This window comes from Rhinopithecus bieti, unplaced genomic scaffold (assembly GCF_001698545.2).
Source record: "Rhinopithecus bieti isolate Rb0 unplaced genomic scaffold, ASM169854v2 scaffold_36909, whole genome shotgun sequence".
NCBI classification, from domain to species: domain Eukaryota; kingdom Metazoa; phylum Chordata; class Mammalia; order Primates; family Cercopithecidae; genus Rhinopithecus; species Rhinopithecus bieti.
Genome location: NW_016815391.1, coordinates 132,566 through 160,473, shown reverse-complemented (window position 1 = coordinate 160,473; position 27,908 = coordinate 132,566). Strand labels below are relative to the sequence as shown.

Sequence of the window (27,908 nt, the reverse complement as noted above, 5' to 3'; positions counted from 1 at the left end):
CCAGATGGTGAAGGAATGTGGATGTCATTTGACAGGAAATGGGGAGTCATTGAAGGATTTTGAGCAGGTTGAGCAGGGGAAGGATGTGACATGTTTGAAGGGATGTTTTCAAAGGTGGAGTCTGTCTGCTGCTGTCTGCTGTGTGCAGGCTGTGGTGGGGGTTGAGAGAAACAGACTGGCAGACCAGCTGCAGTAATCCAAGGAAGGGACATGATAAGAGCTCAAGCTAAGGCAAGGGTGATGGAGAAGATGGACGGTTTCCAATTCAGTTAGGGGCACCTGAGAGGGATGATTTGACATACTTCCTTTCTAGACTCAAAATTCCATGAGGACAGGGACCATGCTCTCCTTGTTCATCACTGTACTCGTAGGACCTAGCAAAGTGCTTGGTGCATAGCAGGCACCCAGCAAGTGTTTTACGAATGAATGAATGAATGAATGAATGAATGAATGAATGCCTCTATGCAGACAGACACTGAATAAGAGTGGTTGCTTGCTCAACAACAAACAATAGTACAAGGAAAACAAAATAGAGAATTAAAAAAAAATCACTTTAACTGACTTTCTTTCACCGTCCCTGGACTACAGCAACAATGTGGTGTAGGAAGGCAGCCCAGGAGAAATCCAGAGCTGACTGGGAAAGAAGCCCTTTAAAGCAGAACCTGTATCAGCAGTGATGCTTTGTGGGAAGCATGCCAACCATATGTCCCCTGGACAGTTCACACAGTGTAGAAACATCACAATGCAGGTAAATTATAGATAGGAGAAGAAAAATGGCAGTATTTACCTCACAAAAGGATTAACTGAGGCTCCATTTAAAGTGGCAAACTGCCTTTCTAGTGTACTTATTTTGAGACCAGGACTTGACTTATTGAAACTGGGTTCCCATCCAAGACAATATAGAATAATTGTCTATACTGGTAAGAGCCTTGATTTGGGAGTCCAGAAACCTAACCTTTGACCTAGGCAAGTAGCAGAATGTGGAGGTTACGTTCATAGACCCTGGAATTGGGCTGCCTGGATTTGCATCCTGGTGCAACACTGACTGGCTGTTTGGCCTTGGGCAACTGGCTTAGCCTTTCTGAACTTCAGTTTCTTCCTCTGTAAAATGTGATGATGCAACACCTGATTCTGCCTCGTGAGGTTATTGTGAGGATTAAGTGAGGTAATGCATGGAATGTGTTCAGCAATAGCTAGAAGGTTTCAGTAAGTATTGGCTTTCACTCTTAATCCTAACTATATGACCTTAGGCAAGTCACTTCTTCTCTCTGGGCCTTGGTTTCCTCATGAACCTGAAGCTTCTTTCAGTCATGCCTTAGGGGTGTGGCCCCTACCTGTACTACAAACTCATCATCTATCACACATAAAAGCATCTCCACCCTCTGGGGTCCCCAGTTGATAACTCTGCCCATAGAAGGACCATTGGGATTCCTAGAAATGAGCAAAGGCCCAAATAGACAAGACTAGGATAGACTCATTTTTCTTAGTATATTTTGTAAAAGTTCCAACTCATTCAGCTCCCACCTCTAAATTTTAGCCCCCTCTTTTCCTCCCAAGCAGCCTTACTTCCTTAACCATCTTCATCCCAGGCCCTAAGGGAAAGGATGCTCAAGAGCACTGCTATCCTCTGGACAGCTCCCCAGTCAAATCCCCATTTGGATCCCAAGTTTTCCTTTAGGTTTCTCTTCCTCAACCCCAACTCCAACCCAGGAAACTGCAATCACACCAACCTCTGCTGCCCTCTGCTGTCGGGTTCCAGATGTGCTGGCTCCAGTTGGGCCAGTTACGTCAGCTTCCGAGGACCTGTCAGTTTTTCCAGGCCCTAGCTGCCACTGTTACCTCAGGAGTACAACTCAGATGTCCTCTGCAATATCCGTGCTCTCCCTTAATCTGGACAAATGCACAGTCTTGCCTATTCAGACTCGACAGCCAAGCCACATCTGGTGTAGTCCATGAGTTCAGAACTGTTATTTTCAGCAAAGTAAGGAAGCTGCTAGAGCCATCCATATTCTCATCTAAGCCCCCTTCTCAAACATTCTGCAATCATTTATTAAGCATTTGCTGTGTTCCAGGTACTGTGCAAAATTCTGAATATGCATTCTTATTGAATCCTGGCATCAACCTTCCAAGCAGGTAAAATTATTATTATTACTTCCATTTTAAAGATGAAGAAACTGAGACTCAGAAAAGTGAATGTCTTGCCCAAGGTCACAGAGCCAATGAATGGCAGAGATGGGACAGAAAAACAGATCTACCTAGCCCCAAAGCTGGTGCTCTTAACCACTGGCCATAGTGTGGAGGGTAGCTTGGAGGGGAAGAGAGTGAAAGCAGACTAATCATTTAGGATCTATGGTAATAGTCCAGGGCAGAAAGCAGAGGAAGTGATGATCTTTAGATACATGTAGGAGGTAGACTTGACAAGACATGGTGTCAAGGCAAGGGGGAGGGAGAGGTCTGCAATGACCCTCAGAATTCTGGCTTAGGTAACTGGGTGGACAGGGACATGTTGCAGCATGGGGGAAATGAAGAGATCCATTTTGCACATGTGGAGTAAGAGACATCCAGGTAAGGAAAGTAGGGAAGGTCAGTAGGCAATTGGATTTTTTGTTTGGTTGGTTGGTTGTTGTTTTTTGTTTGTGTGTTTGTTTGTTTGTTGACGGAGTCTCGCTCTGTCGCCAGTCTGGAGTGCAGTGGCACGATCTTGGCTCACTGCAATCTCTGCCTCCTGGGTTCAAACGATTCTCTTGCCTCAGCCTCCTGAGCAGCTGGGACTATAGTCAGGCACCACCACGCCTGGTTAATTTTTTGTATTTTAGTAGAGACAGAGTTTCACCATGTTGGCCAGGATGGTCTTGATCTCCTGACCTTGTGATCCGCCCACCTCGGCCTCCCAAAGTGCTAGGATTACAGGTATGAGCCACCGTGCCCGGCTGGCAATTGGTTTTATGAGTCTAGAGCTCAGGAAAGAGGCCTGGGCTGGCACCGACTTGGATATGGGTGAGAGTTGAGTGTAACTCATCAGAAGAGAAGAAGGCTGAGGCCAGGATTTCAATATTTAAGGGGAAGGGAGAATAAAAGAAGTGTAGGAAAAAGTCTAAGAAAAAGTAGGCACAGATGTAGGAGAAGAACTAGGAACAATTGTCAAGGAAGTCAAAGAAAAGGAGAGGTTCAATGAGGGAACAGTTCTGCTAAGTCGACTACCACAGAGAAGTCATTGCCCTCAAAATGGCCCTTTAGATTTGGGAAGTAGAAGGCTGTTCTGGTTATCTATTGCCATGTAAAAAAACAAAAACAAAAAAACCTTAGTGGCTTAAAGCAATAAAAATCATGGTATTATCCTATCATCTCTCATGGTTTCTGTGAGTTAGGAATTTGGGGTTGGCAAGGAATCTGGCTCAGGGTCTCTCCTATTGTTGCAGTCAGAGAGGGGCTAGAAGCTAGAACATTGGGTGGCGGGGAGCTGGGGCTGGCCTGGGGCTGGCTGGCCTTCTCTTTCTCTCTCTTCCTGTGGTCTCAGGGCCTCTCCATGCCACCTCTCTGCAGGGGCTACTCTGAGCTTTCTCACAGTCTGGAGGTTTCCAGGCAGTCGACCTGCTTGTATGGCAACTGAAGACTGAGAGAAAGGGTCCCATGTGCTATAGACAGAATGCTCGTGTGCCTCCAAATTCATATGTTGAAACCCTAATCCCCAATGTGATGGTATTTGAAGATGGGGAAGTTTGGGAGGTGATTAGAGGTCATGAGGGTCCAGCCCTCCTGGTGGGATTTGTGCACTTATAAGAAGAGACCCAAGAGCCCCCTTTCTCTCTACCCTCTCCCTCCCTCACTTTCCACCTGTCATATCAGGACATAGCAAGAAGATGGCCATCTGCAAACCAGGAAGAGTGTTCTCACCAGACACCTGATCTGCCAGCACCTTGATCTTGTACTCCTCAGTCTCCAGAACTGTGAGACATAAACGTTCATTGCTCAAGCTACATCTGTGGTAATGTGTAACAGCAGTCCAAACTAATATACCATGTTTCTGTACATCAGCAATGACAAATCCAAAAGGAAATGAAGAAAACAATTCCATTTACAGTAGTACGTAAAAGAATAAAATATTTATCAATAAATTTAACCCAGGAAGTGAAATACTTGTATACAGAAAGCTACAAAACATTGCATATAGAAATTAAAGAAGACCTAAATACATGGAAAGTTCACTTTCACCATCTGCCATTGGTCAAAATACTCATAAACCCCTGCCCAGTTTCAAGGGGAGTGGACAGAGACATCCCCTCAACCTGCCACTTCTCAGTAGCGAGCACCACAAAGGTCATTAATGACTCTAGCAAGACCTCCTTTGGTGGAGTGGTCAGGCTCAAATCAGACCACTGTGGATGAGGATAGGGGTAGACAACTTTACATAAGGGCATACAATACCTGGATCAATGAAAAGACAAGGTATATTCCAGGATGTTTTTAAAAACTCAGACATTTTCCCCAGATTAATCCAAATGTCTAACGCAATCTCAATTTGAATCATAACAGGAATTTGTATAGGACTTGATGAGCTGATCTTGAGATCATCTTAGAGAAGGAAATATGCAATATGGCAGAGAAGTGTTTGAAAAATGGGCAGGAAGTCTTCCACTACCAGCTATCAAAGCACAGCACAAGCTATAGTAATTAAGGCACTGTAATGTTGGCACCGCAACGTAGATCAATGGAACAAAAGAGTCCAGTACAACCCCATGTATAGGTGAGACTATAATATACACTACATAAGGCATTGAAAATCAAGGAAGAAAACGTATACCCGTCAATAAATGGTGTCGGGACAATTAGTTGTCAAATTGGAGGTGGGAGGGTTAGGGCGCAATATTCTTGAATCTGTACCTCTTGTCATATTCAAATACAATTCCCAGATGGATTAATGAGCTAAACACATGCACACTCACAAAAAAAGTATATGAAACTCTCTAAGAATATATAGGACAGTATTTCCTTGTTAAGTAAGTCACAAGTCCTAGAAATTATAAGAGTATCTTGATAGGTTTTGGCTACACACAAAAAAATTTCAGTCTCTAAAATTAAAAACAAAGCTAAAAGGGAGAAAATATTTGTCAAATAGATAATGGAAGAATGCACAAAATATATAAAGATCTCATTTTTAAGTTAATAAGAAAAAAAAACAAACAAACAACCCAATGAGAACATGGGCTAATGAAAGGAACGGATACTCAAAGATGAAGAAAAAAATAAAAGGCAAATAAAACATAAGGAAGCATAGTCAACCTTTACCAGCCAGCAGGTAAACACAAAGCAGCAAGAGACCAATTTTCACCCATAAAATTCGTAAAACCTTAAACCATTGATGTTATCCAGTGTTGATAACGTTATGGAAACAGCTATTTTACTGGTAGAACTGTGAACTGCTACAGCTTTTCTTGGAGGGCAGTTTGGCAGAATCTACTGACATGATAAAATTGTGCGCTTTTCTACTTCTAGATGTGGATCCCAGATCAATACTTCATGTGCATGGATTTTCATGGCCCCTGTTTGTAACAATGCAAAGTCAGAAACAACCCGAAGGTCCACCGGTCATGAAATGCAAGCGGGGTAGGGATTTGAGGACAAGGATAAAGGTCTGGAATCTCCCACAAGGGCAATGGAAAATATAGCTGACTCAAGACAGGGAAAAGGATTGCCAAGCAGCACCAAGAGGCCTGCTGAGGTTGGACACCAACAATTTGGAGTGATCCCAACCCACAGGGTTGGGATATATTCTCCTGTACAGAAGACAGATGGTTCAAATGTCCTGGGGTTTACTTATTTACTCAACAAATAGTTATGAATGCCTACTAAGCTCCAGGTAGTGTTCTAGGCCCTGAGATATAGCAGTGGACAAAAATAAACAAATAGATACACAATATAATGTCAGGAAAATACTCTGAAGAGGTAATAATACAGAATAGGAAATAAAGAGTGACAGAGGCACTGTTTAAATAACGAGATCCGGGAAGGCCTCTCTGAAAAGGGGACATCTGACCAGAGGACTAAATGAAGTGAAGGAATGAGCCATGTTGGCATCTGAAGAAAGAGCATTCCTGTTAGTGGGAATGATATATGCAATGACCCTGGGATGGGAGCATGCTTTACTTGGGGATGGACATTGGCAGGATACATAGAGTAGAAGCACGAAGGAACAGAAGAGTTAAATGTGCTAGTAAAAGGGAGGTTGGAGTGATGGGTTATATAGTTTGAGCCAAGTAGAGAGGGAAGGGAAACCAAGGAATACTGAAAAAGGGAGAGGAAAAGCATAGGGCAAGGGACAGGACGTTTCGGTGAAGTCAAAAGTCAGGCGCAGTAAGAGTGAAGGAGAGAAGCACAGGAGAGTGTGTTCAGAGAATGGGGGGCTGGAGTTCAGTATGTCAAAGGACAGCGATCCCAAGCAGTGGCAAGGCCCAAGATGCTACTTTGGTTGTGGGAGGCTGAGGAGGAGAGGAGGAGTGGAGGAGTGGAGGAGAAAGGGCCTTGAGCTGAGGAGCTTTGGACTTGAAGAAGAAGGACATTAGATGGGTCATTGACAGGAACCTTGATATGACTTATGGTAATGGCAGACGTGTTGGGGAGAGGCAGCCATGAGCTAGTTGCTGTGGTCCTTTCCGTGACTGGGGAAGTGTTGAAAGGCAGATGATGGGACCTGTGACAAAGGCAGTAACAGAACTAATAGGGGAAGTCAACCTTGCCAGGAAATCAAGGAAAGCTTCTAGACCAAATGACATTTGAGGCAAGACTGAAAGGAAGAGGAGTTCACAGAGCAAAAAGAGGAAGGAAGGGTGGGTATTCTGGGTGAAGGGAAAAGAACAAAGACCCTGTTGCTAGAGGAGACATGGTAAGAGGGACTGAAAGAATGGCATATGGCTAGAGTGGAGATGGCAAGGAGAGGGGCATAAGATGGCTGAGAAGTAAAGAGATCAGGCTCCTGAAGAGGACAGAAGGTTGAGAGAGTGCCTAAAGACCACCAAATGAAGGGTTGAGTGAAATCGACTAGAACCTTGGTGAGCCCCAGTGGTGCTATCGCCATGCATCCTTATGCAGTGCAAGGCTCAGGTTGCTGCTCAGGTTACAGCTCAGGTTGCTGCTTCAGAAAGTGTAAGCTGTAAGCCTTGGCAACTTCTATGTGGCATCCTTATGCAGTGCAAGGTCCCTGAGGGGGCAGCATAGGTTTGTGACATGCCTGGCTGGGCTTTGGACTCAGCCAGGGCTCAGGATCTGACTCAGTCTGTGACCACTGAAGTGAACCAAGCTAACTGGCCTACCCAGGGCTCTAGCCAGATCCACTGGGTCTCACTAGCAAAGTTCCTGAACCATAATCACTGATAATGTTTGAATATATGTCTCTGCCAAATCTGATGTTGAAATGTAATCCCCAATGTTGGAGATGGGGCCTGGGGGGAGATGTTTGGGTCACGGGGCAGATCCCTCATGGTTTAGTGCTGTCCTCATGATAGTCAGTGAGTTCTCAAGTGATCAGGTTGTTTAAAAGTGTGTGGCACCTCCTTCTCCACTCTCTCTGTTGCTCCCACTCCTGCCATGTGAGATGCCTATTCCCTCTTTGCCTTCTGCCATGATTGTAAGTTTCCTGAGACCCTCCCAGAAGCAGATGCCAGCACTATGCTTTCCTGTACAGCCCACAGAACTGCAAGCCAATCAGACTTCTTTTCACTATAAATGATTCAGTCTCAGGTATTTATAGCAATCCAAGGTTGGCCTAATACAGAAAATTGATACCAAAGAAGTGCGGCATTGCTATAAAGATACCTGAAAATGTGGAAGCGGCTTTGGAACTGGGTAATGGGCAGAAGTTGGAAGAGTTTGAAGGCCTCCAAAGAAGACAGGAAGATGAGGGAAAGTTTGGAACTTCTTAGACATTAGTTAAATGGTTGCGACCCAAATGCTGTTTGTGATGTAGATGGTGAAATCCAGGCTGCTGAGGTCGCAGATTGAAATGAGGAACTTATTGGGAACTGGAACAAAGGTCACCTGTGTTATGCCTTAACAAAGAACTTGACTGTATTGTGTCCATGACCTAGGGATGTTTGAACTTCAGATTGATGATTTAGGGTATCTGGCAGAAGAAATTTCTAAGCAGCAAAACATTTAAGAGGTACCAGGCTGCTTCTAACAATCTATGCTCAGGTGTGGGAGGAAAGGAATGACTTAATGTTGGAACTTTTATTTAAATGGGAAGCAGAGTGTAAGAGTTTGGAAAATTTGCACCCTCACTATGTGGTAGAAAAGAAAAGCCCAATTTCAGGGGATGAATTCAAGCAGCCTGTGGGGTAACCACTTGCTAGAGATATTTGCATAACTAAAAAAGCATTTCAGAGATCTAAGAGGCAACCCCTCCCAACACAGGCTCTGAGGCCAAGGAGGACCAAATGGTTTCATGGGCCAGGGCTAGGGCCCTGCTGCCCTGCACAGCCTCTGGACACTGCTTCTTGCATCCTGGCCACTCTAGCTCCAGCCTTGGCTCAAAGGTCTCCAGATACAGCTCAGGATGCTGCTTCAGAAAGTGTAAGCTGTAAGCCTTGGCAGCTTCTATGTGGCATTAAGCCTATAGGTGTGCAGAGTGCAAGAGTGAAGGAGGCTTAGCAGCCTCTGACTAGATTTCAGAAGATGTATAGGAAAGTCTGGGTGCTCAGGCAGAGCCTGCTACAGGGGCAGAGCCCTCATGAAAAACCTTTGCTAGGACAGTGCAGAGGGGAAACGTGGGGTTGGAGCCCCATGTAGTCTCCACTGGGGCACTGCCTAGTGGGGCTGTGGGAAGGGGGCCCCAGTCCTCCAAACCTCAGAATGGTAGATCCACCAACAGCTCGCACCCTGCACCTGGAAAAGCCACAGACACTCAACAACTGTGAGTGGGCCAAACCCAGCAAAAGCTACAGGGGCAGAGCTGCCCAAGGCCTTGGGAGCCCACCCCTTGTGTCAGTGTGGCCTGGATGTGGGACATGGAGTTGAAAGAGATTATTTTGGAGCTTTGACATTTAAAGACTGCCCTGCTGGGTTTCAAACTTGCATGGGGCCTGTAGCCCTTTATTTTGCCCGATTTCTCCCTTTTGGAATGAAAATGTTTACTCAATGCCTATCCCCCCATTGCATCTTGGAAGTAAATAACTTGTTTTTTATTTTACAGGCTCATAGGTGGAAGGAACTCATTTCCAGATGAGACTTTGAACTTTGGACTTTGGAGTTAATGCATCAACTCTGCAAACTTGTGTTGAGCCCACTCTTTGCTGGGCTCTGTCCTGGACAGGACCTGTCCCGGATGTAAACATTTATAAAAAGCAAGCTCCTACCCTTGGGGATGGGTGACCTAAGACAGAAGAGTTGTTGAGAAAGAAAAAGGTCAGTGTGAGGCTTTGAAAGTAGAAGCTCCCCTAAAATGTTATGGGAGTCTCCAAGATGAATTTGAGGTGATGAGGTCTTGGTAGACAAGATGACTTTTGTGCTGGACTTTGATGGATGGAGAGAATGTGGACAAGAAGAGATGGGTAATGTTAGGGAAGAAGGCCTTGGCCACTGAGCTGAGGAGATTGAATTCTACCCTGAGGGCAGTGGGAGCCATGGAGGATCTTCAGATTGGGGTGACAATGAGGCCCAATGGACAGAGCATGGGCTTTTAAGTTCCCCAGACCCAGGTTTGAGTCCCAGCTCTGCCACAGGTCAGCTTGGACCTGGGCAAAGCCACTTTTTTCCTCCAAGTCTGTCTTCTCTTCTGCTGCTGAGAACCCTGCCTGTCTCCCAGCATGAGATGCTGGAATCTGATGGGAGATTATAAAGGGAATTTGGAAGCAGAGATCACATGCTATGCCCACGAGGCCAAGCGTCCCCAGTCCCTCAGCCTCTGAGGTCACATGAACAGTTAGACTGGGCATGTGCTAGCTCAAAAGTCTCCTTCCCACCTGCAGAACTGCAGAACCTCAGGTATGGTTTCATGATTTCATCCTCAGTAACTTGGGACATCCCCAGGGGATGCTCTGCAGGACTCATATCCCCCTTGGGTCTCTGACTTCCCTGTTGCCACCGGCTATTCCAGGCCATGGCGCTGTCCACCTGTGCTTCCTCAGGCTGCTTTTCACATTATTGCTGCCAATCTGCCCCTAGACTGCTGTCCTTCCCTGTGACCACCTCCTGCAATGCCATCTCTGCACCTCTACTGCCAAGGTTCACTCCACCTCTCTGATTCCTGGCCTTCCTCCAGGTTCTACCCTTCCCTGGGGCTTCCACAGCAGAGCTGTTTGTATCCCTGGTGCTAGAGCTTCCTGCTTGCTCATCACTTTATATGCATTTTCTCATTCATACTCATGACATGAGTTGTTATTGTGACCTCATCTGCGATTCAGGACACCTAGTGGTTGTCACCTGGTGAGAGAACATGTAAGTCAGGAAGGTGTATTCTGATGGAAGTCAAGGAGGCTTTGGTGCCCAGAGAGGGCAGGCTCATGTTGGAAGTCAGGGTGACAAGCCTGGGGTGGCATCAGGATGCAAAATAAGAGGCACAGACAGGAGGTACTCTAGAGAAGATCACCTCCGATTTCAGAATTTGGCTTTTAGGCGAGCCTTGGACCAAAAAGTAAAACAAGCAGAAGTCCACTGCCTGAGCAGGCCAGAACGAGACTCTAGTGACGCATGCATCTTCCAAACAACTTTGATGCAAAGACTCGGCCATTCAACCCTCCCCACCTTGAATCATTTCTTTCCACTTCAAGCCTATTGCCAACTTGGGTTGAAGTCTCCCAACTGAGTAAAGACAGTGGTTTCAAAATAGGGAGATAAGGAAGGAGCTGATGAAGGCAAGTGAAGTTATCTTTGCCACCAGGGCTAAGGCTGGGACCCAGAAGTATGAAACCAGAGGGCTGAGTATTACGTGGGGACCATCCCTGGGCAGAGTCCAGAAGATGGGGGTGGAATCCCTGTTTAGTTTGTTTGCTTCAGGGATTGGCCCTTCAGCTCAGCTGATCTTTGCTATAACAACTGCCATTTCAGGAGTGCTGGATGCCAGGGAGAGAAAGAACAAAGTACAGATGAGACTGGCTTTATTTAGTTCTAGTATGTGAGTTAACGAACATTTGTAGAACATTTACTCTTGTCTCCGCGAGGCATGTTCTGAGAGCATCACAAATATTAGCCCATTGAATCCTCATAACAACCCTAAAAAGTTAGTACTATCATTACTCCATTTCACAGGTGAGGACACTGGGGATTCAGGGAGATAAAGTCACTTGTTCACGATCACACAGCTAGTGGGTGCCAGAGCTGGGATTGAAACTCGGGCAGATGGCTTCCAAGTCAGTGTTTCAAGGCTCAATTCACTGACAGAAAAACAGGGCTGTGTTTGTCCTCAAAGGCTATCTTCAGGGGTCTTCCCATGCACAATCCCATCAGCTCTGCCTGCTTGCCCTTCAGGATGGCTACTACAGTGAACAGAGGAGGGAGGAGCCTTTGAGGGGGCATTTCCCAGTGCTCTGGTCTCTGGGAATAATTTCATTACCAACTCTGGAAGGGGTGGGAGAGAGGAGCCTGGGGGAAAGGCTGCGGGAGCTTCAGCAGTTATTGAATGACAGCATTCTCAAGTTCTCCTTGTTCCTGGTCTGTCCTCTGAGGCTGTGGGCTCCTGCCCTCTGCTTTTATTCCTGAGAATGAAGTTCACTGAGCCGCCTCAATCATTTTGACTCTGCCCCTTCGGAGACTCCCATGGAGGTCCTCTTTCCCTCTTCAAAATGGCCTATTTTGTCATTCTTGGATTGTTGAAAGTTGCTTTAAACTTGATGTGGACATAAGCAGACTGTAAATCTATTAAAAATAGAAACAAAAGGAATGGTGGCCAGGCATGGTGACACGCACCTATGGTCCCAGCTACTCGGGAAGCTGAGGCTGGAGAATTGCTTGAGCTTGGGAGCCTGTGGTTGCAGTGAACCGAGTGCCACTGCACTCCACCCTGGGCAACAGAATAAGACCTTGTTTCAAAAATAAAAATAGAAACAAAAGGAATGGGCGGTTTGCATCTGGGGCCCTCCAGGCTAGGTGAGCACCCAACCCCATTGGGTCTGTTTGTCTCTCTAAAGCATTCCTCTCTGGGACATCACCTTCCTCGAGCCCAAAGAGCAAGGGTTCTGTAGAGCATTTACTAGGAGCTGCCTTGATGCTGCCCTCTGATTCAGCTGGGCGTGAAGACAAGGCAGGCCTCAGCTTCTCCACTTCCCTCGTGGGGAGACACTTCAGGGTAACCAAATCGCTGTTCTAGAAGCTATGGCAGAAAGAGCATTTCCAGTTCACCAAGTTAGTCTTCTCAGAGCGCCCAAACTCCCCTTTCTGGGTCTTCTTCCCTCTTCAGTGGCATCCCTCGAACCCTCCAGATAGGGGCATCTTTGGGCTTTCATTTCCTCCCAGGTGTGAGTGACTCTAACAGCCTCGGTTCCCCCAGAGTGCAGGTTCAGAAAATGCAGTGGAATGGGACTCCCCAGATCCCAAGGGAAGAGCTGGCATCACTTCCTCAGAGTGGGCGCTCCTGGGGGGACTCATCCCAGCTCAAGAAAGTAACTCTCCAGTCATAACCAACTTTCCCAAGGGGTACAGTGGGAATTGCCAAGCACTGCAAGAAGAGAGGACACTGGCTTTTCCAGCCAGCTTGGAGGAAGAGGAGGAGGCAAAAAAGGAGGGAGAGGAAGAGGAAAAAGGAGGATGAGGAGGAAATGGAGAAGGAGGAGGAAAAGAGAAAAGGAGGAGGACAAAGAGGGAAAAGGAGGAAGAGGAAGAGGAGGAGGAAAACAGAAATGAGGGGAAGGAGGAAAATGAGGAGGAGAAGGAAAAGGAGGAGGAGGAAGGGGGGGAGGAGGAGGAGCAGCAGCAGGAGGCAAATCTCCATCCCCACAGCAAAAGCAAGTGCTGGAGCCAGAGCCCAGAGTGTGGGAGCTAATGGGAATCAGCTTGCTGGAGGGAAGGGGACCAAATTAAGGAATGGCTGGGGCTGGGCTGCTGAGAGGGGGCTGGGAAAAGCAGGCTGATTGAGACCAGCTGTTGTGCCTCTGTCTCTTGAGATCTTTGGACTCTGCCCAGGATAGCCTCACACCCTATCCTAGACAACTAGGAACTTGCACAGTCCGCCTCGGGCAGCCCAAAGCTCCTCTACCCACCCTGGCTCCCAGAGCCCTCCAAAACAAAAGACCAGAGAGGCACTCTCCATCCAGCAGCCAGACGCCTCCTTCTTGACGCCAGCCCCCACCCACTGTCTGCTCGCGACCAGGAAAGGCCTGAAGGAAGAGGCGGGGGAAAGAGCCCTCCCTCTCTCCCTTGTCCCTCCATCCACCCAGCGCCTGCATCTGGAGACCCTATGGCCCGGGCTCACTGGGGCTGCTGCCCCTGGCTGGTCCTCCTCTGTGGTATGTGCATCCTAGCTTCCACTGGAAGGCAGCTCTGACCTCTCCCCTCTGAGCTCAGAAAGGGTTGGAGTGAGGGTTGGGGCACGAGTCTCTTTTTCTGTTGCTTCCTCTCTCTGACTTGAGGAAGAGGCACCTCAGGGCCAGTGTTGGGGGCCCTCGTGACTTGGATCGAGTCTGGTTTGGCACCTTTACATTCCCCCGTTAAAGAAAAAATATTATTCTGACACTCGTTAAAACGGTAAGGAAAACTTAATTTAAGACTACCGCATTGCAATAGAGGAGAGAGATGGGACTCAACTCTGATTACAGAAAAGACTTCCAGGGATCTGTAGCCAAGGAGCAGAGTGAGGGGGTCAGTGGATGGAAAAGTATTAAGAGGAGATAGCAAGGGTAGGGGGATTCTTGCTAAACCGACTGAACAGGATTCTTGCTGACGGCAGGCCAGAGTGATCAGGTATCAAGGGTGTCTAAACTGACTTAGCAAGATTCTTGCTAAGACTGGGTGATGCAGGCCTGGCAAGGGCAGGACAGACACAGAAGGCCAAGGTCAAGGCCAAGTGGAGAAGAGGCTTTGGGGGAGCCTAACTAAACTTTGGTCAGGGAGAGAGTCTTCATCACTCCTGCGGCACCCTCTCTGTCCTCAACTAGGTGCCCAGCCCAGTGCTCCCACCTTAGCCTTCCTTTCTTTGTTATCTGTCGGCAGGGCCTGATCAGTCACTCAGTGTCCAGTTCCTGAGCACCTACCCAGAGCCAGGCCTTGTGCCAGGGACCACAGAGTCATTCAGCTGCAGAGCCTGCTCTTGGGAACCCCTGGCCTCAGAGAACAGCATATTCTGGTGTCCAGAGAGACATAAGTTGGCTGTGTCCCGCTTCTTATGTTAGCATCTCAGTGCCAACATTTTGCCAGGGATCTGTTTCTACAGAAATGGGTGTTCATTTTCTTAAATGAACAGTATGGGTCACATCTGATCCTTGAGTTTATGAGACCAAGACAAAATCACGCAGAGCGTTCATGGTGATGAACCCCAGCCACCCTCCTTGCATCTGTAGCTCAACCCACTCAAAAGTGTGGCTGGGTGTGGTGGCTCATGCCTGTAATCCCAGCTCTTTGGGAGGCCATGGCAGGCGAATCACTTGAGGTCAGAAGTTCGAGACCAGCCTGGCCAACATGGTGAAACACCATCTCTACTAAAATTACAAAAATTAGCCAGGCATGGTGGCACACACTTGTAATCCCAGCTCCTCAGGGGGCGGAGGCATGAGAATCGCTTGAACCCAGTAGGCAGAGACTGCAGTGAGCCAAGATCATGCCACTGCACTCCAGCCTGGGCAAAAGAGGGAGACTCCATCTCAAAAAAAAAAAAAAGAAAAGAAAAAAAAAAAAAAACAGGTGCGGAGGGGTGTTGGGTGCAGTGACTCACGCCTGTAATCCCAACACTTTGGGAGGCCGAGGCGGGTGGATCACTTGAGGTCAGGAGTTCGAGACCAGCCTGGCCAATATAGTGAAACCCCATCTCTACTAAAAATACAAAAATTAGCTGGGTGTGGTGGGTGCATGCCTGTAGTCCTAGCTACTTGGGAGGCTGAGGCAGGAGAATCGCTTGAACCCGGGAGGCAGAGATTGCAGTGAGCTGAAATCGCCCCACTGCACTCCAACCTGGGTGACAGAGAGAGACTCTGTCTCAAATAAAAAAGGGGTGAGGCCGAGGGGAGTGTAACGTCTCCCCACACTCAGGGCCCCATTACCCTCTAGGGAAATCCCTCTCTAAAAGACAGAGGGGTTAGAGGCAAGGACTATCAGAGACCACTGGGCTTTCAGGGCAGTAAGGGACTTTGTCTAATTCAAGCCCCTCCTTTCCAGAGGTCCAGAGCCTGGAGAACTTAGTCCAGTGCCTGGCACACAGTAGGCGCTTAGGAGATGTTTGCTCAATATTGGGGGGGTCACTCTTGAGTCACTCTAAATTTGGGGCAGAGCCCTAACTGGAAACTAGATCTCTATATACTCTGTCCCTTCTGTGGCATCACCCTTTCCAGGCCCACCTCTCATACTTGGCAGAGTGGGAGGACAGAAAGGACACTCATCTCTTTTGTATTAAGATGGCCTGGGTTCAAATCCCTGTTCTACCACTGACTGCTGGTGGCACAAGTTAGACAAGTTACCAGATCTATCTGGGCCTTGACTTGCTCCTCTGCAGAAAGTGAACAATAATTTCCACCTCATAGGGATGTCACAAATATCAAATGAGATACTGTAGGTGAATTACTGCGTTCAGTATCTGGCACATAGTAGGGTGTCTTTAAATGCTAATTAATCCACCTTTCCTCACCATAGAAGACTGGGATTTCTGTCTAATATATTGAAAATGAACCTGGAACGATAGGCAAAGATTTGGACTGTAAGAAACAGTGCAAGCAGGCCTTGAATTGAAGTCAACCCAGTGTATTATACAATTAGATTTATAAAAGGCTAAAATGAAGGTGGGGTGATTATTTAGTGTGATCCTCTAGAGCATTTCAAAGAAAATTTGATAACAAAAATTTAATTTACACACAACTTTTCCACTTCACTAAACCCTGAAAAGACCCAATTAGATTAGAAGAAAAATTGATTTAATGAGCACTAAAACCCATCCAAAAGTGGCAATCACTTGTCTATGAAACAGATTTCTTTGATTGTGACCCAGGGTGCTATCCAATTCAGCCTGATTTCCTATGAAATGTGATTATTTTTATCCTCAAGTAGAGCTGGCCATCTTCGTGCGTTTCAAAGGACGGAGGCCCTGCGGGGCGGGCTGAGGGAGGATACGCCTTCCCTCTCTAGTAATTAGCTGGTCCCCAAATGACCCTGGATTTCTCTCCGGGCTTCTAGCTTGTGCCTGGGGCCACCCAAAGCCAGCGGACCTTGGAGGGCAGGATGTGAGAAACTGTTCCACCAACCCTCCTGTGAGTGGCCCCCGCCCTCGCCCCGCGCACAGCTCCCCTCCCCCCCAGCGCACCTCCCTGCCACCCTGCCCCACGCACCCCTGCACCGAGGCACCCCCGCTGTGCCCTATCGTCTTCTCCATCCCCCATTCGCTCAGTTGGTAGCCCCTCCCCCTACCAGGCTTTCTCCTGATTTCCGGACTCTGGGGCCCCTCCCCCCTCCACTCCCTCCCCTCCACATCAGTGCCCTCCCCTCCCTCCCACTCATTCCCGCAGCAGGTTATCTGCTTCCGTGCTGATCTGGGTCTGGGAAACCCCGCTAGGAGGAGGGAGGAGGGCAGGAGGGCCCTAGCTGGCCTTTGGCTGAGGCCAGGCAGAGGCGAGAAAGATGGGAGGGAAAAAAGACAAATTCTAGAATGACAGCAAAAGGAGAAGCACAGAAGGGAAGAGGGAGGAAGACAGAGGTTAGAAGAGCCAGCGGAGGCCGGGCACTGTGGCTGACGCCTGTAATCCCAGCACTTTGGGAGACCAAGTCGGGTGGATCACCTGAGGTCAGGAGTTCGAGACCATCCTGAGCAAAATGGTGAAACCCTGTCTCTACTAAAAATAAAAAAAAAAAATGAACTAGGCATGGTGGCAGGTCCCTGTAATCCCCGCTACTTGGGAGGCTGAGGCGGAAGAATTGCTTGAACCCAGGAAGCAGAGGTTGCAGTGAGCCGAGATCGTGCCACTACACTCCAGTCTGGGCAACAGAGCGAGACTCTGTCTCAAAAACAAAACAAAACAAAACCAAAACCAAAGAAGAGCCAACGGAAAGGCAAGAGGGGGAGGCCTGGGGTGTAAAGATGAGGAAAAGGTCCCGCAGAAGGGGCTTCAGTAGTCAGCTTCCTAGCTGGGGAGCAGAGTGATTCTTTCTACAATCAGAGTAGGGCTAAGGGGTAGGCATGCCAGCAGCACTGTAAACCATGGGAAAAACGCAGTACATCTGCTAGCAATATCAACTTTATGGGACCCCCTGGGGCAGGCGGGTGGGTGGGCAAACCACATTACGTTTATGTTAAAACAAACATGGATATATTGTGGAGTAGAAAGCAAAACAGCACAAACGAAAACATGCTTTTTGTTTTAAAGCTAAAACGACCTGTAAAGAAATAGAGAACTGGTCTGGAAAGGGTCTTTCTGGGCAATATCTCAAACTGCTGGGGCATTCATTCACTCTCCTCTGCCATTTGGGACCAGTGGGTGGCAACCTGAAAAGCCCTGCCAAGGGAAGGTTGCCAGATAAAATACAGGACACCCAGTTACATTTGAATTTTAGATAACAAATTTACTGCAAGTATGCCCCCAAATTATACATTGTTTATTTGAAATGCAAACATAACTAGGTGAGTGTCCTGTATTTTTATTTGCTAATCTGGCAACCCCACCCCCAGGTAGCCAAAGAAGGACCGTCTGCATGGCCTGGCCCAGTGCCAGAGCTCAGACCCCTGCAGTTCTCACCCACACCCGCATCCCAGACTCAGGTCCCGTTACTGTCACAAGGGGTCCCTTTCCAAACTCTTCAACACCTCCATCTCCACCCAACCCAGGCATCATTATCTAGACTAGCGGCAATATCAGTTACCGCCCCAACCCTTCCCAAGCCAGGTCAGCCTAACTTTCCCCAACCCCCGCTTCAGGAGAGGCTGGGGGCTCTTCTGGAGGCCAGGGTCCCATGTGTCATTTTCTCTAAGCAACGTGTGTATCTGTTTGTTTGTGTCTCGATATCTTCTTGTCATCTGTCAGTACCTTCCAGTTACTGTGGTCAACACCACAGTGTCACTCACAGCCCTCCGCCAGCAGATGCAGACCCAGAATCTCTCAGCCTACATCATCCCAGACACGGATGCTCACATGGTAAGAGACAGCTTCTCTCCCCCTTGCCCTCTCCAATACCCTGGGTCAGAGACCACAAACAGTAGCTGTTAAAACTCAGAAGATTAAGGCAGAGAAAGGATCTGACGCGCAAAGGGAGGGAAGTGGAGAGCATGGACACGGTAGTTTTAGGGCAACTGAAAGAATGTATCCTTCTACATAGGCGGGGAGACATTGCCAAACCTCCTTAACCTCAAGAAATTAAACTATAAACAACTTCAGAATCAATTTTCATCAATTCCTAGAAGGCAGATCCAGAATGAATGTTTAGGGTATCCCTGCCCTAGGAGGTTAGAAGGTGGGCTAGAAATTGGACTGGAAAAACTCTAAGCTCCCTTCCGGCCCAGGGCTTCCCATACTCTGTGGAATGGAGTAGCAAAATGATCCAAAATCCTAGGTTATGGGAGTGCGGGGTTGACTGTGGAGGGGGGCACCCATCCCACCGCTTCCCATCACTAGCTCCACCCTCCATACCATCCACCTTTCCAACACCAGCCCATTTGGGAGACAGGGCATTTTCAGTGTCAATTAGCTTGTTTGAATTAGTTTTCCTACATGCTGGGAAGGGCTAAGAATGTTGGGTAAGTGTCTGAACTTCCCTGAGCCTCAGTTTCCTCTTCTGCAAAGAGAAATGGGTCTGTAATGAGATCTATCTCCAAGGATTATGAGGATCAAAATATGATAATATGTAAAGCCCTTTGCAGAAGTTATGATGTTCCCAGTCTACTGTGCTTGACTCAGGAGGGAGAAGGGTTAGCTGGAGGGGAAAACCCAAACGAACCAAAAGACAGGACCCTGGACTGCATAGAATTTGCAGGGCAGGGCAACAAGGCTCCTTTGCAGAACAGTCCAGTGTTGCACTGAGTCCAGTGTGGATGGGGCAGGGTGGGGGGTGTTGAATTGCAAAAGTTACAGTTGCTCAAAGGAAGGGAAGATATTGAAGGCTGGGAGAGTTACAGAGGGCTTCCTGGAAGAGGCACTTTGTGTGCTTGGGCTTGTAGCTGACAAGGGGTTGGAGCCGACAGACAGAAATAACTGGGATGTGGTTGGGGGCCTTTCATGTGGGATCTGACACCACGAAAAAGGCTAATGATGGTGTTGTTGATTTCCTAGAACGAGTACATCGGCCAACATGACGAGAGGCGTGCGTGGATTACAGGCTTTACAGGGTCTGCAGGTGACAATCATTACCCAGCCCTATTGCTTTTGTTGGTAGATCCAGAGGTGCTCACAGAGGACCTAATGTGGCTAGTGTCTCAGCATCTGGGACCCCAGAACCTGCTGTAGAGAAAACCTTTCTACTCTCTCTGTCTCCCTCTACCACCCCAAAGCCATCATATTCCCCAGGGCACATATCTCATAGCCCACCAGCCACTTTCTGTGTAGAAATGAGGCAGATGTGTAGAAATGAGGCAGAGGCTGCCTTCCCATGCTCATTACCTCTGCTGCAGCTAGGCCCAGTCTGGCACTCCTGGGCTCCGTTTCTGCATAGTCGCTACTTCTACCTCTAACCACTTAGAATCTGCCGATTCCCTTCACATGAGGGCTCATTTGGGGACAAAGCTTTCCTTTGCCAGTTGCTTTACGGACAACATCACTTCACATGGCCAAATGAGACACAAACAGAAGCCCCTGATGAGATGACAGTGTCTGAAGGGGCCTCGCACCGTGATCCTGGCCCATTGAATGAAATCCAAGTTTCCTTTTCTGATCCTCAAACATTCCTCCTTGGGCTTCAAACTACCCTGCCTCGTGCATCATAGGCTCTTGTTCCCTTTGCCAAAATCTCTGGATTATTCTTCCCCACCAGTCCTCAGCTGAGCCTCTGCCTTAGCGTCCTGATCAGCCACCGAGTCTTTACGCTGAGCCCCATCTTTCCTGAGAGTGCCTACTTGCAGCCAAAAGTTGACCTCACTTCTGCTGAAAGTCCACAAGCAGCCGTCGACACAAAGCAGAGGTGCCTGATTCAGGACACCTTTCTGCCAGCTCCCCCCATAGCTCTTTTTAACATCTCCTTCCTCACTTCCTTCCAATGGAGGAGAGAATCTCTTTCCAGAGGCCCCTCGTGGCATTCTCAGAGCCAGCACTGCATTGCACATCCATCAGCTAATGCCACATTCCTCCCCTTCACCCTCACCTGCAAGTTTCTCTGTTCTGCCCCAGGAACTGCAGTGGTGACCATGAAGAAAGCAGCTGTCTGGACCGACAGTCGCTACTGGACTCAGGCTGAGCGGCAGATGGACTGCAACTGGGAGCTCCATAAGGAAGGTAGAAGGGCCACATGGATTTGTCCCCCAAGTCTTGGGACCTGGACTAGGTTCAGGAAGATATAGGTGAGAGCATGCATGTAAGACCATGCTGGGTCCCTATGGGGAGCTTAGGAAATTTGAGGCCATCACTGACCTTCAAGGCTGATCTCAAGGAAGACACATGTGGTAGGACCGTCAGACAGAACCCCTGGCTGCAGGGCCTTGGGCTGGCCCTGGGGGTGACCTCTGCATTCCTTCCTATCTTTCTTTCAGTTGGCACCACTCCTATTGTCACCTGGCTCCTCACCGAGATTCCTGCTGGAGGGTGTGTGGGCTTTGATCCCTTCCTCTTGTCCATTGGTATGGTCTTCCCTCAGTCCCTGAATTTGTCCATGCCAACAAGGGTAACTTAGCTTTCCTGGGATATAAAGAAATGGACCTTGGTAGAAGGAGGGGCGGTGGGACTATAAAGATAGAGCATTTGAAATTGTAGTTGCAGAATGTTTTGCAATGAGGATGTATTCATGGAATTGTGTAATTAAAATACATTTAAAAGAATCAGTACAAATATTTTAAAATCCATGAGTGCAGAGACCCAACCTAGAAGACTCAGTGAATCATTAAAGATCCAGTGGATGAATAGGCAGAATGTGCTTGAACTCAGAACCATTCTCTGTGCCCTGGAACCCTGCCAATGATGGTGCTGGAATCACATGGTAACCCTCTTCTGGAAGGTAGCTTAGAAGGGTCAAAAGAGTTGGGAGGGCCTCTGAGTTTTTTTGTTTTTTTTTTTAAAGGCCCCTGAGAATACAACTCTCTGAGTTCTGGGGCCCCAGAGAGCTGACCAGCCCGTTCCCCCAAAGAGGAGTCCTTATGAATATGTACTGAAAGGCTTGTGCTTTAGAACTGGCTTCTTTGTCAGCCTGTCCAATGGCCGGAACATCACCATTCCTTTGGACTGTGACATTGAAGCCCTGATAAAATAATTAGTGCCCAAAAGAAGGACCACCCACAGCCACTGGCAATGTAAAAGACAAGCTTAGCCAATTTGTGGCAGTCAGTGTTCGAGTAGGCTCAGGGCATTAGGCTTGGAAAGCAGAAAGAGGATGAGAAACATACCCCAGCATGGGCACACATGCCGGGGGAGGGGGGGCAGGCTGCTGGGGCAGGCTCAGGGCAGCTGGGCTGCAAATGGAGGCAAAGGGAACCAGGACTAACTTTGCTTGAATCCAATTTTTTCCTGAGGTGTAAATGGGCAAGGGACAAGTGACTCCTTCCTGTCTCTGCAGACACCTGGGAGAGTTATAATCTGGCCCTCCAAGGCTCTAACAGACAGCTGGTGTCCATCACAACCAACCTTGTGGACCTGGTGTGGGGATCAGAGAGGCCACCGGTTCCAAATCAACCCATTTATGCCCTGCAGGAGGCATTCACAGGTGATTCAGTAAGCCCAGTTTCCTTCCCAACTTGTAGCAATGCAAGTCCTGGCTGCTATTCCATAGGTGGCGAACTTCATCATCAGAGGTACCAAAGCAGTGGTTTGCAAACCTTAGCATGCACATGAGTCACCTGGGATGCTTGTTTAAAATGCAGATTTCAGGGCCCCCTCCCCTTGAGGAGTCTGAATCAAAATGTCCTCCGACCATACTTAGAAAATGTTGGATTAAAGAATGTTAAGATTTGAAGCAAGATGAAGTAGGAAGGGAGGAAAGAAGGAAAACAGAGAAAGATGAGAGGAAATATCCAACCCCTTTCAAGAGAGATAAAAAAGCATGATATGATTTGCTTGTCTGGTGGCGGAGACTGATCCATAATGAATCATTCAGACCTTTACTTCTGACCCTCTTGTGATGAAGAATTTAGATTTGTGAGATGGCTGGGGTCAGGTGGGCCAGGAGTGGACAGAATAAGTAAATAACTAAGTTCAGAGTCATTCTGTAGCACAGATTACAGTTCAGGTTTTGCTGGACCAATCAAGAAAGTTAGAAAAATATAACATCAATAACCTTGACCCTGTTGACACTATCTAAATACATCACAAAAGAACAGTATGTTGTAAGATTCCTGTAAGTCGTAACTAAAGTCCAGGCTACTGATTATGAATCAGTATCTTGGCCACCAACCACTCCTATCTCCCTGGGAATTCTGAATGAGCCAATGAACTTGGATTCCTAGTAACAGTGATCAAGCCAAGAGATCCCTTTCCACATGCAAGTCCACACAATTTCTCATTTAGAAAGGAGCCAATAAAGCAGAAGGGAAATTTCAAAATAGCAGCCATGATGAAACAAGTGAAAATTGTGTCCATTTTTCTTTATCTGTTCTGATATAAATTGTAGAATCATTCTTTCTGCATCTTGACACCATTTTAAAAGAAACTTACTATCCAAGACTGTTAAATCATAAATAAAACTCATCTTATTCAGATAAAGAAAGTCAAAGTTATGTCGGGAAGGGGAGGAGAAAAAAAAGAAAAACCTTTCTGGGGCTGGAAGGGTTTTGTCACTTCCCAAAAGTGAGAGGATGCCGAGTCATCGCACGCTGCCAGTCTTCAAGAAAAAGGCACCTGGAGCTTGAGTTTGGAAGCCGAAGAACAGAGTTCAGCTTCAATAAGCTTATAGAGACGAGAGAGACTTTCCAGCCACTTGCAGGTTTTAAAGGAGAAAGGAGAGTGTAAAGGGCAGAACATGAAAATTTCGCTACTCAAAGATACCTGTACGCACCAGACCGTTGAAATTTGGGTTCATTTGGTTTCTCAGAAAGGTATCATGTTCCTGAACCTTGAAAACATAATTGCAAGTGAAAGAAGCCAGTCAGAGAAGGCCTGGCCTTCTCAATGGAATTGTACAATTCCATTTGTATGAAATATCCAGCATTGGCAAATCCATAGAGACAGAAAATAAATTAGTGGTTTCCTGGGGCTCAGGGGAGGGGGGATAGGGAGTGACTCCTTAGTGAGCACAGGGTTTCCTTTGGGGATGATGAAAATGTTCTAGAATTAGATCGTGGTGATGGTTGCACAACATTGTGAGTGTGCTGAAAGCCACTGAATTGTGCACTTTCAAAACGTTAAAATGATACGTTTTATGCTATGTGTATTTTACACATAACATAAATTATGTGTTAAATATGTAGTAAAATAAACCTGCAAAATGTATTGTACCCAAAGCTTTGGTCATTGTTGAATAGTTTTACCAGTTTACACGAAATATTTTTCACGACATTAAGTTATTTACGCTCATATCTGAACCCAACTAGGACTCTTTATGGCCTTCGGCCAGCAAACTCCTAGTCCTGCCTGGTGTAGATTCTTTGAATACCTTACAGGGGGCAGGGACAGAAGATGAAAACTAAAGTCCTAGAACCTGGATATAAGCATCTGAGAAAGGACGGTGCTGTGACACAGAGTTTAAGGACAGATTTGGAGACTGACGATGTTATCAAGACAGTAGTGTCTGTACAGATTAAGAGCGTGGACCATGCAGTCAGACAGACCAGAGTTCAAATCCCGGCTCCGCGTCTTGCATCCATGAAACCCTAGACAAGTCACTTTACCTCTCTGAAGCCTCAGTTTCCTTATCTGTAAAATGGGACGGGTAAGAATTAGAGCAATGCACATGGAGTACTTAGACCAGTACCCGTGGCTTAGTAAATACTACAGTTACCGCAGAGGAGAAGGTTGAACATGGCCCCAGCCCTACCCCTTTGTCCTTCAACTAGAACTGCTCTCCTGATCTCAGTCTGCATGCTTATTTATTAATCAGAAAGATACAAGAGTTACTACATCTCAAGATACCATTGAGTGTCCTTTACAAATATTAATTCATTCCATCCTCATAGCAACCCTATTGAGGCAGATACTTATTATACTTCATCCCCATTTTACAGATGTACAAAATGAGACACAGAGGGGTTAAGTAATTTGCCCAAGGTCACCCATCCAGTAATGGCAAAGCCAGGATTTGAGCCCCATCTTGGTGCAGGGCCCATGTCATTAATGAGTACACAAGTAAGAGTTTGTCTGAGGAAAGGGTTCTGCTGCTTTTTAAGAGGATGCAAAACTGTTACTCTAAGGCTGACCTTCCAGGAACCAAGTGCCAAAGGCAAGGTCTGTCACTTACACTTTCTTTGGGCTCCTTTGCTTCTAGGGAGCACTTGGCAGGAGAAAGTATCTGGCGTCCGAAGTCAGATGCAAAAGCATCAGAAGGCCCCAACTGCCGTCCTTCTGTCGGCACTTGAGGAGACGGCCTGTGAGTGTGGATTTGCAGACATGGGTAGCCGCCTGGGTCTCCCCAATGCCCTAAGCCTCCCAGGCCCTGTAGCACAGAGCTAGCTCCTCCCCAAATAACCGTGTGCCCACCAGTTCTTCAGAACTCCATGGCCACAGCCTGTGAGAACCAAGAAGGGTAAGGGGGCAGGAGCTCATGGCTGCAGAAAAAGGACACAAGGTAGCCCTGAATAAGCCGGTACCAGCCCACAGGCCACCAGAGGAATGAACTGACCATGGCAGCAAAGTGCTTCCATCCCATTAAGGGGAGGAGGACCAGCAAATGCCTCCCAACAACTTAGCCACTACCCCAGGGCACTCACACTCCCAGCTTTAGCACCCAGTGGGACCCTACTCTTTCTGGCATGGCTCAGGGCTTCTTGTCTGATCCCTATGGCTGGGCTTCAGATATTCCAGGGACCCACTGGAACTGTGTGCTGATTGCTAAGTATCTGCATTTTTCTGGGGGGAAAGAGCCATAACTCTCAACAGCATTTCAAAGACTGCCCCCCTCCCAAAAGAAAAAAAAAAAAAGATTGAGTAACATGCAGAGGTAGATGATGCAAGCATGTTGCTGTTAATCTTTGGGGGCCAAAAGAAACCGTAGGGCAAAAGTGTCAGAAATGCTTGCCTCAGGCCAGGCACGGTGACTCACGCCTGTAATCCCAGCACTTTGGGAGGCCAAGGTGGGCGGATCATCTGAAGTCAGGAGTTCAAGACCAGTCTGATCAACATGTTGAAACCCCGCCTCTATTAAAAATACAAAAATTAGTTGGGCGTGGTGGTGGGCACCTGTAATCCCAGCTACTTGGGTGGGTAAGGCAGGAGACTTGCTTGAACCTGGGAGGTGGAGGTTGCAGTGAGATCTTGCCACTGCACTCCAGCCTGGGCGACAGAGCAAGATACTGTCAAAAAAAAAAAAGAAAGAAAGAAAGAAAGAAAGAAGAAAGAAAGAAAGAAAGAAAAGAAAGAAAGGAAGAAAGAAAGAAAGAAAGAAAGAAAGAAAGGAAAGAAAGAGAGGAGGAGGAGGGAGGGAGGAAGGAAGGGAAGAAGGAAGGAAGGAAAGAAAAAAAGAAAAGAGAAAAGCTTGCCTCAGGCAGATCAGCATTAAATAGTCCTTGTCAATTCTCTTCCCAGGGCTCTTCAACCTTCGAGCCAGTGACATCCCCTATAACCCCTTCTTCTATTCCTACACACTGCTCACAGACTCTTCTATCAGGTATGGCTTTTCCTTAGTTTGCTGTCGTGGACTTCCTCCAACTTCCACCCTCTCGATGCCCCACCACTGATCCTGCCTTAATGTACAGCCTTCTGGTTGCCCATCAACTTGGTGCCTGCCCCAGCACGACCCTTTAGAAAACCCCCTGTTGGCTTTTCCTGACTCTTTAAACCTCTGTCCCTGTTGAATCCCAAATCTGGCCTGCTTGGCTCCCTGGGGCTGGCTTCCTTTGACCTCCAGGAACAAAGGGACTGTGACTGCCTCTGGTCCTTTGCATTCTTAACAGATGCTCAGGACCCTCCTTGCCTTCCCGCCCCACCCAGGTTGTTTGCAAACAAGAGTCGCTTTAGCTCTGAAATCTTGAGCTATCTGAACTCCAGTTGCACAGGCCCCATGTGTGTGCAAATCGAGGATTACAGTCAAGTTCGTGACAGCATCCAGGCCTACGCATTGGGAGATGTGAGGATCTGGATTGGGACCAGCTATACCATGTATGGGATCTATGAAGTGATACCCAAGGTGGGTTTACCAGGCCCCAGCCCAAGCCAGGCACCAATCTCCGCTCCAGGCCTGAGAAGTCTTAATCTAAAGTGAGATGAAACCCCTCAGCCATTCAGTCACCTGGTCAGCCAACAACTGTGCAGTGAGTTCCCTTCTTGGCCTAACTGGGAAGAGACAGAATAGGAAACAGGGATGTTCGTCCAGAGAGCTCATAAAATTGTCAGGAGGTTGGAGAGTATATGGTCTGATCTAGCAGAGACTTTGGAGTCAGCCAAACTTGAAAATGAATTCCAGCTCCACCCCTAACTAGCTGTGCAGTGACTTTGGACAAGCAACTTAGCCAATCTGGGTCTTTTTCTTCACCTATAAAATGGCAATAAGAGTCCTGACCTCGCAGGAGTCGTTCAGTGGAGATTTAAAGGAGATAGTGTATATGGCTGACACATGGTAGGCGTTTAATAAATGGTAGCTGTCATGATATGTACAGGAAACTTACACTGTCAGAACAGCCCGTCGATTGACTCAGGCCAGACTCTGATCCATCCCAGAGTGCTAGTGGGATCCAAAGACAGGGAGTTCACTGCTAAGCAAGGCAGTGTCAATCAAGGAAGCCTTCCGGGAAGGAGAGAAGGTTCAGCTGGATGTGGAAAACTAGGAAAGACAGAAAGCACACAGAGGAGAGAGCATTGCCAAGAAACGGTGGCAAGTCTCACCTCTGCTGGGTCCTCCTGCCAGTCCTTTGAAAACACCCCTGTGCCATGGAGACCTCCTTTACTGTGCCCCCAGACCTCCTTTTCTCCTCCCTGCCCCCAACAGGAGAAACTCGTGACAGATACCTACTCCCCAGTGATGATGACCAAGGCAGTGAAGAACAGCAAGGAACAGGCCCTCCTCAAGGCCAGCCACGTAAGTCCACGTTCAGGCAGACATGGCCTTTTGGGAGTATCCAGCCTAATGAGTTAGAAAGGAAAGGCTTCCAGAAGAGCCTGAAGAAGACCCTCAATGAAACAAAGAAGCAAGCTGGGTGTAGTGGCTCACACCTGTAATCCCAGCACTTTGGGAGGCCAAGGTGAGAGGATCGCTTGAGCTCAGGAGTCCAAGACCAGCCTGGCCAATATGGTGAAGCCCCATCTCTACTAAAAACACAAAAATTAGCCGGGCATGGTGGCAGTCACCTGTAGTCCCAGCTACTCAGGAGGCTGAGGCATGAGAATCGCTTGAACCTGGGAAGCAGAGGTTGCAATGAGCTGAGATCATGCGACTGCACTCCAGCCTGGGCGACCCTGTCTCTGAAAAACAAAAACAAAAACAAAAAAAAAGAAGGAAGGAAGGAAGGAAGGAAGGAAGGAAGGAAGGAAGGAAGGAGAAAGAAAAGAAAGAAAGAGAGAGAGAGAGAAAGAGGAGAG

General features: G+C 47.7%; 1 protein-coding gene across 1 annotated transcript in view; it reads left to right on the top strand.

The window, feature by feature from the left end:
* Positions 1-13,143: 13,143 nt before the first annotated feature.
* XPNPEP2 (X-prolyl aminopeptidase 2) overlaps positions 13,144-27,908 on the top strand; it is a 30,850-nt gene continuing 16,085 nt past the window's right edge. The window contains exons 1-11 of the mRNA XM_017853116.1: positions 13,144-13,430; positions 16,300-16,373; positions 18,138-18,248; positions 19,380-19,443; positions 20,430-20,534; positions 20,789-20,875; positions 21,805-21,951; positions 24,664-24,765; positions 25,920-26,001; positions 26,325-26,520; positions 27,319-27,408. Coding sequence (XP_017708605.1) covers positions 13,382-13,430; positions 16,300-16,373; positions 18,138-18,248; positions 19,380-19,443; positions 20,430-20,534; positions 20,789-20,875; positions 21,805-21,951; positions 24,664-24,765; positions 25,920-26,001; positions 26,325-26,520; positions 27,319-27,408 — 1,107 coding nt within the window. The 5' untranslated portion in view covers positions 13,144-13,381. The remainder of the gene's footprint in view (positions 13,431-16,299; positions 16,374-18,137; positions 18,249-19,379; positions 19,444-20,429; positions 20,535-20,788; positions 20,876-21,804; positions 21,952-24,663; positions 24,766-25,919; positions 26,002-26,324; positions 26,521-27,318; positions 27,409-27,908) is intronic.